Raw genomic sequence first — 21200 nt, forward strand, 5'->3', positions numbered from 1 at the left:
GAGACAGAAAAGTCAGCTTTATGTCTGTATTTTTGTCATCTTAACATTTGGACTATAATAGTTTCCAATAGGATGTTTAAATGAGAGATGTTTAAGAAATATCTTAATAATCCTTTTCTTTCTTTTCAGAACTGAAGGAAAGTCATCATGGGAGCATTTTTAGACAAGCCAAAGATGGAGAAGCATAATGCCCAGGGGCAAGGCAATGGGCTTCGTTATGGTCTGAGTAGTATGCAAGGCTGGCGAGTTGAAATGGAGGATGCACATACGGCTGTGATTGGTTTGCCAAATGGACTTGATGGATGGTCATTTTTTGCTGTATATGATGGGCACGCTGGATCACAGGTTGCCAAGTACTGCTGTGAGCATTTATTAGATCACATCACGAGCAACCAGGATTTTAAAGGCCCAGATGGGCCGCCATCTGTGGAAAGCGTAAAGAGCGGCATCAGAACAGGTTTTCTGCAAATTGATGAACACATGAGAGTCATCTCTGAGAAGAAACATGGCGCAGACAGAAGTGGGTCAACAGCTGTGGGTGTCATGATTTCTCCCCAACATACGTACTTCATCAACTGTGGAGACTCGAGAGGTTTACTGTGTAGAAACAGGAAGGTTCACTTCTTCACACAGGATCACAAACCAAGTAATCCACTGGAGAAAGAGCGTATACAGAATGCAGGTGGCTCTGTAATGATTCAGCGTGTGAATGGCTCTCTTGCTGTTTCAAGGGCACTTGGGGACTTTGATTACAAATGCGTCCATGGGAAAGGTCCTACAGAACAGCTAGTCTCACCTGAGCCTGAAGTTTATGAAATTGAGAGATCAGAAGATGATGATCAATTCATCATACTGGCTTGCGACGGTATCTGGGATGTTATGGGAAATGAAGAGCTGTGTGACTTTGTAAGATCCAGACTTGAAGTCACTGATGACCTTGAGAAAGTTTGCAATGAGATAGTTGACACCTGCTTGTACAAGGTAGCCAGACTTGAGAGAAGAAGTTTACTGTGTTTGCGCTGTTAGAACTTTATGAAAAAGTTAAGAATAAGTTTTGATTCCAGTCCATAAGTATCCAGTGGCTTATGTTAACATAACTTTGACAGTAATTACCATGGTTCCCACAAAAATGTGATCGAGAGGGAACAAACACAACAGAAACAGCTTTCTGGGTGGTTTTGGTTAATGACGAGTGTAAAATCATGTACAGATACATTGTGATCACTGGGAAACTAGGAGCTGATGGGAGTTTATGGGCAAGCCAAGGACAATAACTGTCCTTTTCTATTTCACAACATACTTTACAAAACCTTAACTCTTAAGCAGGCTAAAGATTATTCTTTCCTTTCCTAATCTTCCCCTCTGTTCTTGGGCATATAGAAGTAACGTTACTGTTGTAATTACACCACGATAAATGCAGAATGAATGAACTTTGACTTCATATTTTGGAGTTGAAAATTTCTTCTTGACTATATGAAGTTCTGACTTCCTAAGTTAGTTTTTCTTTTGGTTTAATTACTGTATTTCTTAATTCAGTGTTGTGTGATACAGCTCTGAAACTAGCTCAAGTCGAAGAAGATGGGACTGTTTTAACAAATTTGTATAATTTTGTCTACAAGAACTTCTGCTTTGTATTAGTAAGTTCCAGGATGGTGCAGTTACAGAAGGGATTAGAAGTATTGAGTTTCGTAGCATGACACTTAATTTTCCGAAGGCAAGCTGTAAGTCATAGTGTAAAAAAAGCCAACATTTTTGATACTAGAGGCGCAAGACAGCGTCTCTGTTCTTGCCACATGGCTAACAACATCATTGGTTCCCATTTGGAAAAATATAATTGCTTTCCAACACTTTTGCAGATTGATAATGCATACATTTTTGTTTACAATTTTTGTCTGGTAATCCTGCAAACAAATACCAGGGAAGGAACAGTGGCTTGTGGACGCTGTAAGCTTAGCAGTAGCCAACTGTCAGTACTTCGCCTTACACCCATATACTCTTGTTTTAAACACTGGCTTGTTCTTGGTCTTGCTGACTTCAGTGGATTTAATTGGTGTTAGAAGTTAAGTGTATGGATGGATGGATGTTTGTAGATCAGGGGTATTGAAAGTAAACTAAACAGTTACTTTTCATAAGCAGAATGTGTTTGTATTTTAATGTGTTCAAGTATTAGGATTCTGTTTAGTTGGAGTTTTAAATGTTTCCATTTCAAAGAATGCTTTTGTAAAGGCCCCTTCCAGCTGGTCTTTTAACAGATTCTCTCACTCGTAACTTTTCTTGTTTTAGAAGAAAAGGGGGGAAAAAACCCTAATAGCAGTGATTTTAGGTGGAAGCACTGTCTGAAGTGAACACCTCCTTACTTAGTGCTTCTAAGCAGTAGTGGTTTTGTTTACCCATTTACTATTCAGCTGTTTTCCTAGAATGACTGGATAGTACTTAGAACAAGATGGAACACAACTTTGTAATTATACATCACTCATTAGTAATGTCAGTTTTTAAAAGACAGCGGGCTGGCTGTTATTGGCTCCATGTAGTCTTCAGACCATAAAAGAGGAAAGGACAAAGTGACTTAAAAGTTGTACTGAATAAATGGGCAGACTTCTGGAATTCTGTAAGGGGGTGGGGGGAAATTAAGGCTAATGATAGTACTAATACATAGTAGTAAAAGTTACATTCTAATACCATATGATTTGTGAATTTTTGTGTGTAAAATGCTTTGATGTGCATTTAGCCTGGTGTGTACACATTCTCAAATAATTTTTTCTTTTCCACCAGGGAAGTCGAGACAACATGAGTGTGATATTGATCTGTTTTCCGAATGCACCAAAGGTATCGCCAGAGGCGGTGAAAAGAGAGGCAGAGTTGGACAAGTACCTGGAAAGCAGAGTAGAAGGTGGATCATTTAAAAAAAAATAAGTAACTTTGTTTCTAAACAGACCCTCCCGGCCCCCTTCCCCTTCCAACAACTAAACTCTTAACACATACAGGCTTTTTAATAGACCGTCAAGTGCCATTGGCCATCTAGTGTACGTCTCTGAAAAAGGCACTCGTACAGTCCTGCTGTATGTCCTGAAAAAATTCTGCTATGAAAGTGCAGCAGCCTGTGGCCCTGAAAATTATTCAGGATGGCAGAGAAATAGCTCGTTTGTGCTTGGTGTCCTTCATGAGTCTGTTCACAGTGCTAACTTCCGACCAGTAAATCCTGGTTCCTGTTCTGTGGAGTTAAACAAAATAATCAGAATATCGTGCAATGTGTCTGTGAAGATGGTAATTTGAGTGCCATTTTTCCGTATAGTTATGTACAAATTAGTTAACCGTAAAATTTTATTATCCACTTATGGTAGGGTTACAGTTTGATTACTGTCATCTTTGCAACACCTGCTAACGTGTTTACTTATTTGAAAGTATGTCAGAAATGTCAAAGCTAATCTTTAAGCATTTGTGATGAACAAAAGGTGGGAGCTCATCTTACTGTGATAATAACTTCAAAATTTTGCTTTAAATTTGTATTTCGGGAGTTCTTAAACTTTTAACTAAAACTGCAAGTCTTGGGCGTTTTGGGTCACGTAATTAAAAATTATAATTTGAAAGCAATTTGATGGAAAAGATTTCTTGTTAAAATTGGAGTTATAGTGCCTTTTGGTATTTAAAAATGACCACAGGTGGGAGTTTGTTTCTGAAACATAAGACATGCTGTATGCATTGTTTATGAAGGTTAAGTCTGTTTAAGAAACTGACTCCCCTAGACCTGTATGTTAGAAGTCTGGTTATGTGTATATAGTCCAAGAATCCGTAATAGCACACAGAGCACGATACGTAGAGTTCTTTACAACTATGCTTTCAGTGATAAGTTAGAGGAATAAATTGTGCACTTTTTTCCTCCTTAACTTGCATGACGGTAACACAGTGCAGCTTCGGAAATTTGACAGAGAACTTGCCTACATGGAATTTCTGGGTTCAGAGAAATCAATATGCAATTTTAAAACACTTAGTACCTGTGTAGATGCTCCTTCAGAAAGTATCACTTTTTTCAAAGGCCTTATTTACAGGGTCTTGGCAAACTATATCTGTTCTGCCCCTGAACAAATGTCCAGACGGACATTTCTGTGTTTTAATCTAACACTTGTCTAGTAGAAGAAGTTGGTGCACAGTAAGCAATAGTGTGAATCTTTTTGACAGTGTAGCAGGGATATCCAAGTGCATGGTAACACTGTATGAGTTAAGTGTCAGATGGCTTTCTCCATTTCAAAGCAGCGAGCAGTTTTACAGCAGGCATTTGAAGAGCTTACTATGTATGCCCACTCACAGAATTGGTGAAGAACAAGTATGTTGTAAATTCACACGTTAATTTACAGCATGCTAACTCTCCTAATTTGGGCAAGTATTGCCTTCGTATCATAGACATTTTGTCTGAGTTCAGACAAACCTGTGACCTAGAATATGAAAATATGTTCATGTTAAGGCTGCGTCTTCGCTGGCCTCATGGTACCCCAGGAATGTTACATAAAATGAGGAAAGCTGACGTTTTTGTACAGACACTTCGTTTTGTAAACGAAGAACCTGAACACTGGAACCGCATGTGATTATGGTACATACAGTGAATTTGGCTGCCAGTACTTTACATTTGTACAAATACAAAATTTCAGGAATGAGCAAAGTGTGGTACTTGCATATAGGCAGAAGGATTCTGTAAGTAGTTATAAAGCACTTTAATACTAGTTTAATGGGATAATGAGGAACAACAACTTGAGGGAATACATTGTACTTCCCCTCAAGGGTCTTTAGGGTTGTCCTTAATATTTTGTCTATTGTTGCACAAAGATATTATTTAAATTAATATGTAGTAAACACTATTCAACCCAGCAGTGATTTGTATCAACCGCGTGCAGGATTTGGCCTTTTAGGTCTTAGTCATGAGGGAAGTTGAGAGGCTGAACTACAGCAGAACTTGAAGAACAGGAGTCAGTTAACTTTGTTACAGTTAACTTAATTCTTGTGCAGTTAAATTGTTTCCTGGTATAAATGGATAATGCAGTATTGGGTAGTAAAGTAGGACTGCTGCAGCATCTGAAACTTTCAACACTACAGTGAATAATCCTGCTGTTATCCTAGGATACTTTAAGAATGGTAGTGCTTAACTTTAAAAGCCTAATCTTCAGCTGAAGAAACTAGAAAATATAAAGAGTGCTTTTAGAGTGATTGTACTAATCTGTAATATCAACTTAAAGTTTAAACTAATTAAAATGGAAGCCTGGTGAAAACGCATATTATGTGGTTTTATGCACTTCAGTACTCAATGTAGTCCAACAAGTAATGAGATTTGATGCTTACTACTGTGCATTTTTTTCTGGTTGTACTTTTACTCCCTCAGCCCGGAATATATCTTCATAATGTTAAGAAGTAGTGCAAATTTTAAGACTGAATAGGTCTTGGTACTGATGGTGATCTTGAATAAGGAGAGGCAATTCAGATTTTAAAAAACACAAAGTTTCCTACTTACCATGCCACCTAGGACTCTCCTTTTACTAAGTTTGATGTGTTTGTGGTCCAGATTTGTAGCTATAATGGAAGAAGCAGCAAGTGTGGAGAAGCACCTTTGAGCCATTACTTGCAATAAATCAGTGTTACTCCTAAAACATCATGTGAACTTCATGGTAGAAGTAATAAGTCATTCCAAAATGTGTTGCTATTATTTGCACTAATATGTGTTATTGATGTGTTGACTCTAAAAAGAAACTTGTCTAAGCTTTTTTTCTGTTCTCAGTTTTTTACATAAAAACATTCCGTAATAGATAATCCTTGCAATATTTATACCTATATAGAGATAAATAATTTTAAGTTAGGTATTATATGTTCATTCCCATATTTTCACAAAATCGAAACTCTGGCTTTTTCTTAAAGTTTGTGTGGAAATCCCATTCAAAATATGAAAAAGCAGATATGTTCTGAATCCGTTATTTTAGGGTTGTAAGTACATTTTTCCAGTACTTTATGCCATGAAAATGTGTAGAAGGTTTAAAAGTAAATTAAAGGTTGGGGGGAGGGTTGTAAGATGTATTGAAAGAAGATAATTCCAATAAATTAAACACAGCTAGCAGACCGACTCCATTTGTTGTGTCTTCAGTGTTCATTCAGTCTGTATCTATAGTTTTATCAAAATATAAATGTATTCATTTAGTAGAGACTGTATGTTAAATGTACTGCAGTTACAGGTTGTGAAACTGTGTAGTATAGGTAAACTATAAATTCCTTATTTTTGTACAGCAGAACTTTAGCACTAGCACAATGTAGAATATACTAGATGTTCAAAATTGCACAATAAAAGAACTTGGCAAACCAAATCTGAGATCTTTGCTTCTTATTCAGATTTAAGAGTGTTAGATTATTTATTTACTAAATACTAGATTGTAAAATTAATTTTGGCTATAGATTTTGAGGAAATGGCAAATTGTTGAGGTGTGTGTGGTGTTATGTATTTAAAATGTAGGTTTTGAAGTAAACACCTTAAAGCTCTGCCTTGCAGAGTTTGACACTGGTTGAGGGCTAGACAGTGTTGACACTGTACCTTGCAAATGATGTACGCAGCCTGACTGCAAAATAGAGCTGATGCTTTCTGTAAACATACACAGCCCTGAAAAACTATTACACACAAAAAAAATAATTCACAATTGTTTTTAATTTTCTGACTAAAAAACACTGGATACATGTTGGTTTTAAAAGTTTTTAATGTGCCTTATCTCACTAATTAAATTATAAAGTGGAAACTCAGTATGCTCTTCTGGAATTATTTAGGGCAAAACCCGAGTGCTACATTATTTTTCAGAAGTGTTGTACTGATGAATTCCAACTAGTCTTCAAACTGTAAATGCTTTATTACATAAAGAAGTGTGTGTGTATTTACGTGCGTATATATACATGCACGTATGTACACATTATTGTATGTGTGCTGCAGTATTCATCTGAAGATCCACAGCACCAAGTCTTAATAGTTCATGTGTCTCATAATTTCTAAGAGCTCATATTTACAGAAAAAACAATGAGACGCATTTGTTAAACTGTGCTTGTTCTTTAAATTTCATAAAATCCCTATTTAAAGAGTGATTCTTCAGGGGTGGTGTGGTCTGAAATCTCTTGAGTTGAAATAAAATCATGTGCTTATGACTTGGGAAAAAAAAACAAAACAAACAAAATAAAACAAAAAAACCCCAGGCCTAAGAATAAAGTTAGATAATTAATTACTTAGAAAACATGACTCTGGCTACGGTACAGGTTCTCTTCACCCCAAAGTTGCAGTGGATCAGCTTTAAAGAACTGCCTAGTATTCACATATCCCCTAAGTGAGTTAAGGATGGAACTATCTCTTAGATGTGATGTCACTGGCTTTTAATTTGTATGTAATAGTTCTTAAAATTTGCATGTTGCTGTAATGCAGTGAGGTACAGTGTTGGCTAATACACGTACAGCCATGGAAGTTATTTTAAATACGTCTAACTTTTTGTTTGCTGAAAATGTTACTCTTTCTATGATGGTGATAATCTTTTATCTTCTGTTGCAGCAATAAAGCTGATGTTAATATCTGCCCCGTGCCCAGGGCATTTTGTTGGGGAGATATTACATCTTCTGTTATATCTACTGTATAGCAGGAAAGCCATTGAAGAATTGTTTCCCTCTTTTATTAGGTAGCTGTGTATTTCTGAGACCAGTGTGCATGTTAACAGTTAGCAGTGTATCTTTGTCAAGTCTGTTACAGGTTCTTTTTCGCATGGAACCGAAGTTAGTAATTACCATGTTGAGTATGGTCTGTCATTTTTATATATATATATATATATATATTAACAGAAGTTAAGCTACCTTTTTATAAAACTGAGTGTTTCAATCTTTTTAAGTTAAATTTGGACTGCACTTACAAAAAAAGTACTTCTGATTCCCAGAGATCATAAAGAAGCAGGGTGAAGGAGTCCCAGACTTAGTCCACGTGATGCGTACGTTAGCAACTGAGAGCATCCCAAACCTCCCGCCGGGGGGTGAATTGGCAAGCAAGTGAGTTCACATCAACATAAATGTGGTTTTTGATTTAAATCGAAACTTAACTGTAAGGCCACTCTTAAAAGTGGGGGGAGGGAAGAAGGGTACAGGACAAAAGGTGGTGATCCGTTCTCCAATTTTTATTACTCAGCTATTCTGAATGAAAAGGACAAGTGTAAGAACACAGATAATTATGGATCACGACTAAAATTAAATGTCAAACTATAGTTTTGGGAAGCGTTTTTTAAGGGTGGCCTGAGTGTGTCTGTTTTTTGTAATTAACTGGGGTTTCTGGGTGGGGGGTTACATCTGAAGATGCAAAAGTAATGCACTGACTTTAGTAGTGACTTGGATATTTAGTTCTACACTTCAACAAGTGATATGCATACAGTGTTTTGCTTGGCAGCATTCTTTCCTTGTCTGTGGCTAAAGCGATGTTGTAATTGCTTAAAAGTTTGCTTTTGTATCTCTGCTTGTGACATATCTGAAAACTGGATAGAAATCCATCAAAAAAGAGAAACGGGAAGTTAAATTTACAACTTCGGACTGGCTTTGTCCTTGAAGAGATCAGTGTTGATGCTCTGTGGCTTTGCAAATTGATGTTCAGTCAGATGTGCTTAGCTCCTTTGCACACCAAACCAAGTGCTTTTTGATTCAAACAATTGTTCATGAACCTGTGCTGTGTTAGAATGGATTGGGCACGTATGGTATAGAATATGTTTTTAATCCTTTAGAGAATGATTTTTGTGTTGTTACACCAGAGCATTAAGACTCAAGGAATGTAATTGAATAAATGATATCTGAACTGTAAAAATGACTTCTACAAAACAAAATTGTTCTTATGTGAACTGTTTGACTAGGAGAAGAAGAGATGGCAGTTTTATATAGGACAGCAGCATCTGTATAGAATGTGTTGCTGTAGTCTTGAAGTATCGATGAGTCAGTAACTCATGAAATATGCCATACAAACTGATTTGTCTCGATCTCCTTTGGTTAGCAGTAGCAGCATGGTTGTGAGGAAGTGCTGAAGTCGCTGAAGTGACTGACTTCCATGGTATTTTGTGTCTCAGTGATGCTAGTTAAAATAGAGATTGATAGAAGTATGGATTTAATTGGATGTTAGTGTAAGCACGACTGCCAGTTTGGAAGGAAAACAATGCTTTTCGAGAAACCTGCCTTTATTTAGAATCAAAGATACCTATTTCTTGAAAGATAAGGGAAACTTTCCAGTTCATACGTGCAATGTACATTGTGTGTAATTGCTTATTTTTATTGCTTGAAATTCAGCCTCTTCTTCCATGCCCTGTAATCATTCACTAGATTTACTGTGATGTTTAAACTGCTGCATGGTAGTTCCTGACTTCTCAATGTTACGGGATGATTATAAAGCCTATCATCTGCTTTTTTTCTTCTAACGCACTTCTTTGTGATTGCTCTGCATGCATTCATGAGCGGTTAAAAGGCTGTTCTTTGAAGTTTGTTTTGTGTCACAGTTGTAGTCTGCTACTTCGTCATACTTGGTTCTGCAGAAGGGGGATCTGGAAGAAAGTTGCTTTTAAAGTCCAGTCTGTAATTCCTGTCTTTTACTCCCCTCTTTCCTTTCTGCTCCCCCGCCAAAGTTGTTTAGTTTTTTTAAGTATCAATTTTTAAGAAAACCTTTTCACCCTGTGTGCTTTTTTTAAAAAACAAAAATTTAAAAATTGTTTTCATTTTTTCTATTACTATTTTATCAATATATTTCCTATCAATATTTCTATCAATATTAGAAAAGTCAAGAATCCCAGAGATGAAAGTTAGTCACAAGCTATCATAAATATGCTAAGCAGGCTGTTTTTGAAGGAGGAAGCTGTCAAGATGCTTGAATTAATTTTTTACTATTTTTCACTAGTCATAATTCTGCTCAGTCTGAAGATGAGATACGTAGAACTTCTATTTGCAGTTAAATTTCTTCTTTTAAAAGTTTCAGGAGAGTATTGGACGTACTATTGTAAAAGAGTGTTGCTTTGGGAATAATTTGAACAAAAATGTAATTCAGAATGCAGTTTTTGTGCATCCAGAAAATGAAAAAACACTATCCTGCTATGAAAGTGTTATAATACATGAAGTACTACTGCAGTGTTCATCAGACGCACAAATGACCAGGGCATTCAACATCCATGAAGTTTTCTGATGCCCTTTTTCGAAGTCAAGAGACATATCAACGAACAGCATCGCAGCCTCATCTGAATGTCAGATGTGCTCTTCTCCTGCTGAACCCTGAGTGGTATCCAGCCTTGTTTTGCTTGAACCTGAAGGTTTTAAAGGATGTGATAGCTGTATTCAGTGTTTAATGACCACTTAGGGCTAACTTGCAGTAAGCTTGGTTCTGTGAATTTAAAATCTTTTGAAACTTGCATTTTAAATTAAAATTGTATTTTTGACTTTAAAACAAAAAACAGCCTTACAATCTTGTGGGTTTGTTGTTTTTTGTTTTTTTTTTTTTTTTGCTCTAGGCGGAGTGTGATTGAAGCTGTTTATAACAGACTGAACCCCTACAGGAATGACGATACAGTAAGTATCCTTTTTCTTACATTGTCTTGCCCCCCACCCTAATTATTTTAGCTGTTCTGTAAAGAAACATATTGCTGTTTCTTGTTAAAAGACCCCTTCCCCCAAAGAAGCAATAGCAATGTTATGGTCTTTGGATGATGTTTTGTTACTGTTTTCTTCTCCTGATCATAGTCTCAAAACTCCAGTACGGTTGATTCATTTGTCCTTTGGACATTCTGCCTGGGTTTCCACATGCTTTCCTGCCGAATGGTGCAAACAGTCATGTGTATTTTTTTCCCCTCTTATAAGGAGACATTTTTCCCCAATTATTAAGAAGAAGGCTATACTTGTAGATTAAATAGATTTGTAGCTGTCAGCTTTAAGGATATATTAATTTTCCAAATGGACTGCGTAAGCACTTTTATTCGTAAGCAGAGAGCATCTTACAGCAAGCATACAGTTAGGGTCTTGTATGGCAGATGACATGAATCCACTGTCGGTGGGGAAAACAAAAAAACAAAACTCTAAAACACAGTGATCCCAATTGCAGTTAGATCACTGGAAACAGCATTCTGTCACTGAATGTGCTGTGCTTCATAAAGAGTTAAATTGATCATTTACCTATCGGCTTCCATGCTTCGATGTGAGACACAAGTCAAATGCATCCAGACATAAAGAACTGTGCATTGGCTTTACAATTGGGTGCTACAGTTTGTCAGTTCTCATTATATCTTTAGCATAAAAATTCCTGAATGCTGGCTGAAGGAGGATGCTCTACCTTCAAAGTACATTCTGTAGTATGTTACTGTTCTACAGATGTACAGTACACAAGTCTTTTGGTGATGATGTTGGCAACTTGGATACAGAAATTTGCATAGTAAATAGTTGGCGTGCAGCTCCTGCGTTTTCACTCACTCGTGCTTTTATTCTTCATCTTTGCACTTGAAACAAACACAACCATTCTGGTCTTTCATATAATTGCTCTGCTTTCCTACTTCTGGTCTTGAAGAAAAAACTGGAGGTGGTACCTTTGCAAAGGGTAATTTTAGTGATTTGGGGTTTTTTTTACTACACCTCCGTGCCAACTGTTCTTTATGGTTTGTGATTAATCCTGTGTGCGGGTTTGAATGAAGGGTGCAGAACTTTAGTGTGAAGAAACTGTCTCCTGTGGCATTGCTAGAGACTTAATTAGCCTCCCTTCTCTTGAAGGAGTCAGTAAGGCAGTGCTTTTGAAGAGAAGTAATATTTCTACCTCCTGCAGTCTTAGTAATGATAGGGAGGTGTAGCTGTGGAAGCAGCAGCATACACTGTTGTTAAAGCCCATCACAGCCCTCAGGTACTTAGGGGAGGGTAGCAGGTAATGGTGGAACAGCCAAAGATTGCTGTACAGAAGCAGTTTTCTCTGATGCCTGTGCAGTGGGGTTAGCTGTTGCTTCAGCTGACAAGCTGTGGTCCCACTTCTTAGTCGTGGTGTTAACATACGTACCCAACTGATGAGGCAGTCAGAGAAAGCTGAATATAGAACAGTCTAAGCACAGGAAAAGGAAATGAACATGAGGCAAAGGGATTTAAAAACACTTACTGGAATTAAATATATGATTTGTACTAGGATTTTTTTTTTAAAAACTGATAATAGGAGTCAGTTAAACATTTTTTTCAGGGTTCTGGTAGTTACACAAAATCAGCTGTTGCCTCTGGGCCTAACTGGACCAAATTTTAGGGATACTCAAGTATGGGATGCATGGTTGTAATGCCATGTACTGTGGCCATACGGTTATGATTTAGAGCACGGCGTGTCTCTGGTTCCAATTTTTTCTCACGTACAGTTTTTTTCTCCTTGCGGTTTTATTACCATCCAAAATTAGGGTTTCCTGCAGTTGCCCAAACTACACTTCTCTAACCTTAAATTATAAGTGTTAAAATTGATCTGAATTATACCAAGGTGTCAGCTGATGAGTGTATCTTCCCATGCAGTGAGGGAGGGCTGAGAACACAAAAGATGGTAATGATAATAACAAATGGCATGAGGCACATCCTGCTCTTTTAACACACCTGTGTAGTAACGGTATCCATTTTGCGTTACTTCTGACTACTCTGAGAATGCTTTTGGATAATGTTCCTAGGATATTATTTTGAGGGTTGATAAGGCTATTATAAAACACTAGTCAGATTTTGAAATGTCTTGGTGCTAATGCTTCATTAATCAAGCATATGTGGTTTTTAGATACTTCTTAAATACTATTTCTGAAAGGGGAGAGAAAATGGACTCATGAAATGATTTAAGTCTTTACCCTTTTCAGTCTGGATTATCCAGAAGCTCCTGTAACTATGGGCACTCCAGACTTTAAAGGGTTCCTTCTTTTTTCTTTAAGGATTCTGCCTCAACGGATGATATGTGGTAAAACTGCTCATCTAGGTGTGGAGTTCACGTTTCATCCTCAAATGAGAGTGCAGCCCAACCTCAGTGACCCTTCTTAACATCCATCCTCAACCTTAATTAAAGAAGGGAATACAACGTGTTGGTGAGAGCGACTGCAGCAGTACGACATCTAGCCCAGGAACTGATCTTTTTTGTAAAACAGACTTCTGTAAACGTGATTTCAAACCATAATTCATGTTGTAAATCAGACTCCAGCAATTTATGTTGTATGATTTTGTTTTTGTAAAGTGCAATTGTCTTTGTACAAAATGCTCATATTTAATTATGAACTGCTTTAAATCACTATAAAGGTTAGAAGAAATGTTTGGCTTGTGTGATGCAGCAATGTATATCCCTTTAAATTCATGTTGTGGTTTTGGATTGCAAGGAGCAGCAGCCTAGCCAGCTAGGTGCTCAAGAGGTGCACAAAACTGTAAAGATAACTTTCGGGTTTATATGAAAGCTGAACTTGTGGGCAACTTACCAGAAATTACAGTGTGTGAATTTGCTTGGCAATGGAAAAATAACCAAGAGTAGCGCACATCCTTCAACAAACGTATCTCGTTTTCTTGGACGCACTCCTGCTCTCACATTGAGTTAAAGGGAGTTGTGATTTTGACTTCAGTGGGAGTTAAATCATGCCCTATTAATAGTATCGTGTTCGTACGCGTACGAACCTTGGTATTAGAATGCCTTGATTCTTTGCACCTCTTTTTTTCATTAACCCTTACCTGAAACTACTAATCACTGAGCACGAACAGGCAGCTTTCTACGTACAGTAGGAGTCTGCAGCATTTTATTTTTACAATCCTGATTGACTGGGTCTGCTGCTGTTCCAAGTAAAATACTTTTAATTCCATTTTATCAATAAAGCTTGATTTAACAAACAAGAATTTTATCCATAAATGTGTAATTTGTTTTTTCCTGCCTTTTAAAATGTCAGTGCCATTGTAAATGATATTTTGCTTGTGGAAGAATATTTTTATTAATTGGTAGCCCATTTTTAAAATGGGAAGGATTTTGATTATTGCCCAAGACATAGCCATATGCTAGAGGATGATGTGGGATTAATCTGTTACCCTGTTTTTTACAAGTGTGGGTTTTTTCAGGCTTTTTGTGGTTTTTTCTTTCTCCCCACTGAAGATGTGCATTGGTTTGAATTTGCCTACTGTTTGATAAAAATACATTTGTCAAAGCCTGACAATCTTTAACATTTTATGGTGTGTGTTTTTAATTGACCCACTTACTTAGGATGAGAGACTAGTGGTTAAACAGTACTTGTGATTTGAGATACAGCATGTTGACAATATTTAACTGTTCGTTGTTTAAAATTCTAATTTAAAATTTTACAAGATAATAAACTAATTTGATTTAAGCTTAGCTTTCTCCCATTGAGCATAAAAACATTAAGTTTTCGAGTCAATCGTGTTTGCAAAACTGCTGTTTTGTGCACCTTGTATTGTCTTTTTGGTTGAGAATGTTGTATTTAATATGTAGTTTACTCATTTAGTAGGCAGATTCCCCAAAAGGAAAATCAGTAAAACTAGTATATTGTAACATTTACTGCGGTTAAACAGAATCAAACCTTGGTGTATAATTACTTTTTGACAGGAAAATGTAGTACAATGCATTTTGCTCTATTTGTCTTTCCCTAACTTTGAAATATACATATTTGTATATATAGCCTTAAAACTAATGCAGAGTTAGGGAACACTGAACAGTGAAAAAGTAACTTATAGTGTCTTGGAACTAAGTATAGTATATACCAGCAAACTTTTCTTTTATCCCTCTTGTCTATGTGGGGTGCTTAAACGTAACTTCATTGTATTCAGTTTGTAATCTGTTCAAGCATGAATGAAGAAAACATAAGCACTATTTGTATTTATAAATTTATAGCAATTTTTGCTTAAAGAACCAGTTCCTTACCTACCTATGAATAAATGCTTAAATTGTCTTAATTTTGTTGTAGAGTGCAAAACTATAATAATGTTAAGTTATAGCTTCACAGGCACCTAATTAACAAGCATATTTAATAATACATGGCGCATTAGTGCAAAAAGCTAAACTTAATTTAGGACTAGGCAGTTGAAGTTCTGTCCTTTTTCATAGAGACTAAAGTTTAGTTTTGGAAACTGCAAAACTTTGAACTGGATTGTGGAACCTTTGAGGTTTAAACTTTAAAAATCGGAAGCAAAACTGTGGTGTGAAAAGCCATACTTCAAACCATAATCATGTGAACTGTCTCAGTGACAAATTCTATATTTGAAGCCTCTTCTTATGAGGTCTCCTAAAGGTTAGAAAGAAGATAATTCTGCTGTTGCTACAGGCGATGTAACTGGGTTTGAGGGTAGCAGCAGAAAGCCCGTTTCAGGCCTTTCTCTCTCCCTCCTCTGTTAAGTGTTTTGATGAGGTCAGAGCACTGAATCTATTAGGTATGCATAAACACTGCCATTTTAGATACAGGTTTTGATTACAAAATATACAAATTAAGTATATAAAGCATCCTAGAGAAGAGGCAAGCTGTACTTTTCATTGCTCTGAAAAGAAAAAGGCACTTTTGCACCTTTGTGTATCTCCTTCTTGCACCAGAAACTTTTTTTTAAATGCTAAAAACATTAGCACCTCAGGGGCAAGGCAGCAATTTTTTTTTTTTTTTTTTTTTTTAGTATTATGTGCTATTTATTTCCCTCTTGGAAAAAGATTCCTGTGTGACAAAAATGAAAATTGTGTGATGTTAAAAGATGTATTTTTAAATACATGTTCAAATCGGATGGTCCCAATTTGCTTGTTTTTAAAAGGAAATTACATTTGTAAAGCTACTTTGCTTCGTCTGCCGTGCAGCTTTGTTTTCCTTCTACATTTTACAGCTTCACCGGCTTCAGTTTCTGTGAGCTTTGTTATAGTCAGATTAAATGTTTCACTGATCGTTCTGGGAGAATACCTGTACTGCTTTTATAGACAACTGTTTCAAATAATTCTCACTAATTCAGCATTGAAACATGTTCAAGACAGAGGCTTCTAAAATGTGTTTTAAAAGCATTGTTGGCTTAACTAAATGCAATTACATGAAGTAGGGTCCTAGATTTGCAAGGCTTTGTAAGTCAGTTGTATCTGTAGAGTCCCCGTACTCGTGGCAGGGCAGAAACCAGCAGGTCCTGTCCAAGTTCCGAAGACAGGGCACTTCAGCTGGCTCGATCTTACCTAGCCCCAAAGCAGCACCACAGAGGCCTTGACGTGTGGCCATCGCTCATTTTGATCTTCCAGTAGAAGTCAGAGAGAGAAATTTCATCTGCTTGTCCTTAAACTACGCTGAGTTGCGGTAATCCTAGGTTGTGTCATACTAGCGAGGTGCCTGATGAGTATAAAGCAGCAGGCGAGTGATGGCAGCACTTACCTTGATGGTTCATGCAGGTGCCAAAGCTAATGACATGTTCTTACCATAAACTACTTCAGCATCCATTAAATTGTTTGTTGCAAAGCTGGTACTGTCTCAACTATATGCATTAAAATCTGAGCACTTTGCTCAGTTCAGAACTGGAAACTATAAAAGGTGGTTTAACAAAATCAGCGCATGGTTTTCACTTCAGTTGATACCCTGACAAGAATCCCATCTTAATTTGTTGCACTGGGATAGGAGAGACTTCCCATTGCATTTCACTGCTTCGTAATTTATGAACTAAGGATATGGTTTCAGCATCAACTTACATCAAAACTAAACTACTGCTGTAAGTTTGCCCCTACTGCCTTTTTTTTGTGCCAGCACTCATGCTTATGTGGCTGTGTGGTTGGGAGAAAGAGAAAAAAATGTGTACTCTTTGGCTGGTTAATTAAGTTGACGTACCAGCATCCCGTGGCTAGATTTTAGGGCAAGATGCAGAGTGGGGAGCCAGGGCTGAGAGCGAGGGAATGGTTGCACCACCCCTGCTGCCGCAGTTTGGGAAACCACACCCGAAGCACAGATAAAGGATTGATCGGGGTAGGGAGTATCGAAGCCTTTGCAGATCTTTCTCCACCCTATACTTAAACATTTTGCTTACGTAAGCGTTCTTTTTCTTAAAACAGGAATCATGAGACTTTGGTTTTGATGTTGTCTGGTGTATGAGTTCCATGGTGACAGACTTCTATTCTGTTCGCTTTCTCTAGACGTGCGTAGCTCTGGCCTGTGGGATAGACAGCATGGCTGCCACAATTAGGTTAATGATGTGGTGGTTACGGTTTACCTTACTTCAGCATACGTCAGGATTTCATCATGCTGAGATGTTCGCCTTCATCTCTACGTGCGCCGCCTTGATTTGCTTTTATGCGCAAATGACTTCGTATATCTAAATTTGATAGTTCAACTTGGCCACATCTGAGACAGGCTGACCTTTCGTAAAGTGTTACCCTTTTCCTCATCGTTTGGCAAATACGTTATTTTAATGCAAACCTGACGTACCTTGCAGAGATTGAGAAACAGCAAAACTGTGTAGAGCTGTACCTGACATTTTTCTGTTGAAAATGGGATTGTTACTCTGCCAAGCTTCATGAGGTGTGAAAATAATGTCTCCTAGATAACTGGTATAGCTCCTTGCTCCTTCCGCTCCGTGTGTCCGAGGTGATCGTAACCTGAGCCTGCATACCCAATACAGGCCATAAAGTCTCTACTTGGCTGGATAGGGGTGTTTTAACTCTTTAAATGGTAAAAGGAGGCTCCACATGGGAATTTCTAGGATGCTGTAGTGCGTAAATGAAAGCGATTCCTACTGTAAGCTGTAAGAATGGAGCAAAATTTAACAGCACAATCTGGAGCGAAGTACTTTTGAGTGACCTGTCTGTGAAAAACTGATCGGAGAAGCCGATCTCTTGGTGCGCTCTCCCTGAGCTGTCTCTGTGGAGCGCTTGGGTCTCTGCAGAGCCCGGCGTGCACCTTCGGAAGTACTCTGTAGCCTGATGTTGCTTAATAACACTGCTTTGTAAATGAAGTAGCAGTCGCCTGGGCTGTGGCATTTGTTCACGGAGGTTCAGGGAACTGTAGGAGAGCTTAAAGCTTTTCATTGTTCTCATGGACCATTAAATGCTTTCAAGTAGAAAAAAAAAATACACAACGTGCTAAAAGTTGCGTTTACGTTTTCTCCCACTGAAAACTTGTTTCCAAAAAATCTACAAATATTTCTACTATTAATACATAAAAAATTGTCTGCGGCTTTAAACTCCTGATTGTGTCCGAGTTCTTGACCTATAGTGACTGAGGCTCTGTGCATATTCCTTTCTTAAGCTGTGGTTTTATCTGATGTTCCTTTTGAGCAGCAGTAAAACATGCTTTATTTTTAATTCCCCCCCTCATGCAGACACTCTGCTGAAGTCTTTGCTTCCAAGCTAAGAGAACAGGAGAGAGAACGGTGTCTTAGGAAAGGGGTTTGGGGGAGGCTTGCTTTAAATGCAGCAACAAACCCCCTGACCTTTGCAACCACAGAATTTGGGAAAGTGGACTCAACTTGAAAAAGGCCTTTTATAGAATTAATGAAATAGTTTTATTCTCAAAGTGTCAAAACTTCACTAGAGGTGGGGTGACAGGTCAGATTTCTAGAGCATATATTGGTTTGTGCCTAGCTAGATTTTTACACTTAACTTGTATTGATTCCTGCCCAAATGCTTTTTCAAAAATCACTAGACATCGTACGTTTTTTCTTTTTCTCCACCCCCCCCCCCAAAAAAAAAAAAGAAAGCTGATGTTCCTTACTACTGTGTAAGCAGCCATTTATTTGCAAGGGTGAGTGCAGTGTCGGATAGTAATGTTTTCCTGTAAGAGCACTACATCTGCACTCCTCAGCTCGCTCAATAACGTTGAGCCAAAACTGAAATTCATTTTTGCTTCCATTAACTGCCTGGCTCTGAAGAGCTGGTGGGAGCGGGGAAGGGTTTACAGCTGTAAAGTAGACAGGATTCTCAATGCGTGTTGTGACTAAGCCTCCGGAGGTGAAGGAGGTGCCATTGTTGTTGCTTTTGAGAAATACCTTTGAGAAGAAAAATGAGAAAACTGAGACTGGCAGGTTATAAAACATTGCGTACTTTTGCTCCCATTAATGCCTGTGGGCTAAGGTCCAGAGCTGAATTTCACTTGCATTACCGAGTTCAACCCAGTCTGAGCAACGGAAACAGAGTAGCCAATTTCATTTTCGCTGTTGGGATTTCAGGCTGAAGCACAGTGTTTTTGTTCAAACTACAGGGGAAAATTAAACGTAGTCTTGGGAAAATCAGGCATGTGCTCAACTGTACATCCTGCTGATGCTGGTGGAGCTTCACTCACGGTATAGAAAGTTTGCATGTGTATTGTTGCGGCCTGAACTGTCCCACTTTTCTTGAAATGAAAAAGAAATGTAATCTTTATTCAGTTTTGGTTTTGAGAAAGCTTTTCACAGCCAAAGGGAAGAAGGTGGTAATGTTAAAGCAAACCGATTAAGTGGAGATAGCAATTTCATAATTCTTTAAACACAGAAGTCAGCATTTTTTCTTCTGCAGCATCAGAAGTGCGCAGTTCAAGAGATTCGGTCTATGATGTAGTGCTTTTAGCTGTAAAGAATAAATAAAAGGATGAAATCCACAGTGAGTTGCCTGGGGTGAAAAAAAAATGAGGCCCTAAAAATCTGGGAATAAATGTGCTGAATTTACATAGCATTATTTCCATGTCCAGTGATGGACATACTGAAAGGATCTTTGTCAGGGATTTTAGGGGAACTTTTTATTTTTGCTGAGTGTTTGATGCTAGACTGGCAAATCTGCTGCAATCTGAAATTTCCAGACTTTGAAATTGGAAACTGGGCATTACACGAGAGAGTCCCCAGTATGTGAGATGCTGCCGTCCCCGTTGCCACGCGTTCTGCGGGTCAGTGCGGTGCAACCGTTTGATGCTGGAAGTTGGGATTTCCTATCGTACGTGTTATTGCTGGTGGGGTGATGCACAATGACCTTGAGTACCAGGAGTTAAGTTGTATTTATTAACCGGATCCAGCTCTTTGGTGCCAGGAATCTAGTTTCTGGAGTAAGTGCTGAATTGTGCAAATGTTCTTGGCAAATCATGCCAGGTAGTTCACTGCACAGAAAACTCAATTACTAGCGACGAAGGGTTAAGATGAGACAGAAGCCTAGATTCTCCTAGCCAGGGAATACTAGATATTTGAGAAGTGTGAGGTTTGACTTCCAGAACTGGCTGCTTCATAAACCTTTCAAAGCAGAGATTTTGGGTTCTGGCATCTGTCTTGTTACTAAGACCACGTACAGATATGCTGAATTAGAGAGTTTTCACCTGTCTTCTCACAGAATTGACTTCACATACTATCATAAAAGAGTCTCGTTTGTAGTGACATGCTGTGCCTGTCTTTTTAGAAAATTCATGACCTCTTTATATCTATTTTGTGGAAAGTGTAACTTTTTTCATGGATAACCTGTATAAATGTGTGTTACGAATGGAGAGATTGAAGCTTGAAAAGCATGTTTGCAGATGACACAGCTTCCTTATGGAATTTATAAATTTAACAGAGTAATATACAAGAGCGTAACTATTTTCCTTAAGTAGAATGTATAACGATATATAATAAATTATTCTCCACATAGTTCACCCACTATTTACAGTTTTACACAATTCAAACTGTGTGTTTACAGAAAGTTCAATAAATGTATATTTTGTACTATGTACAGATTCCTGGTCCCAAAGAAAATGTGTGAACTTAGTTTCTAACTTAACTTTGGAGATTGTACTTTTTTTTTTTTATTTTGGTTTGGAATCAGTCGAACAAACTGCGTTGTGCCTGTTGATGGTGGAGGCTTGCGTTGAAGTACATGGGAATTGGAAATATTTCTAATCTAGAAAAGTGATTCCACTAAATAAAACAGGCAATTACATCGTGTGTGTGTGTGTGTATTTGAGTAGTATGCTATAAACTGTTTTCACATCTGTTTTGTTGTCACTCATTTACAAACTTCTCAGGCCTCCTTCAGTTTTCTGATTCAAGCTAGATATGTTAAAATGGAATATGGAGTGCTTGCTTTGATCGTTGTTAGTTACAGTAATAAAAATCCCCCCCTGACATGTTGAAATTCCAAGGTAAAGCAGCGTTGGATTGGCTCCAGCCATGCTGTTCCCCAGAGGCCACCTGCTCTGGGCTTTTCGAGAGAGCTGGGGATCGATGAGGATGCCCAGCTTTTGGAAAAACGAGTCATACATGAGCAAAATATGTTTGTATCTTCTGCCCTT

At 37.9% G+C, this 21200-nt stretch overlaps 1 protein-coding gene across 1 annotated transcript; it reads left to right on the plus strand.

The window, feature by feature from the left end:
* The first annotated feature begins 129 nt into the window (after window positions 1–129).
* PPM1A (protein phosphatase, Mg2+/Mn2+ dependent 1A) lies at window positions 130–20848 on the plus strand. Its single transcript, XM_009936772.2, has 5 exons — window positions 130–981; window positions 2773–2890; window positions 7929–8037; window positions 10515–10572; window positions 12924–20848. The coding sequence occupies exons 1-5, from the start codon at window positions 148–150 to the stop codon at window positions 12951–12953; spliced, it is 1149 nt and encodes a 382-aa protein (XP_009935074.1). The 5' UTR covers window positions 130–147; the 3' UTR covers window positions 12954–20848.
* The last annotated feature ends 352 nt before the right edge of the window (window positions 20849–21200 follow it).

Source organism: Opisthocomus hoazin, chromosome 7 (genome assembly GCF_030867145.1).
Source record: "Opisthocomus hoazin isolate bOpiHoa1 chromosome 7, bOpiHoa1.hap1, whole genome shotgun sequence".
Taxonomy (NCBI): domain Eukaryota; kingdom Metazoa; phylum Chordata; class Aves; order Opisthocomiformes; family Opisthocomidae; genus Opisthocomus; species Opisthocomus hoazin.

Excerpts from the sequence above, each read along its gene's own strand:
- PPM1A (XM_009936772.2), top strand. The coding sequence starts at position 148 with ATGGGAGCATTTTTAGACAAGCCAAAGATGGAGAAGCATAATGCCCAG. Across the intron at positions 2,891-7,928 it reads CCTGGAAAGCAGAGTAGAAG|AGATCATAAAGAAGCAGGGT; the intron begins GTGGATCATTTA and ends TCTGATTCCCAG. Across the intron at positions 8,038-10,514 it reads GGGGGTGAATTGGCAAGCAA|GCGGAGTGTGATTGAAGCTG; the intron begins GTGAGTTCACAT and ends TTTTTGCTCTAG.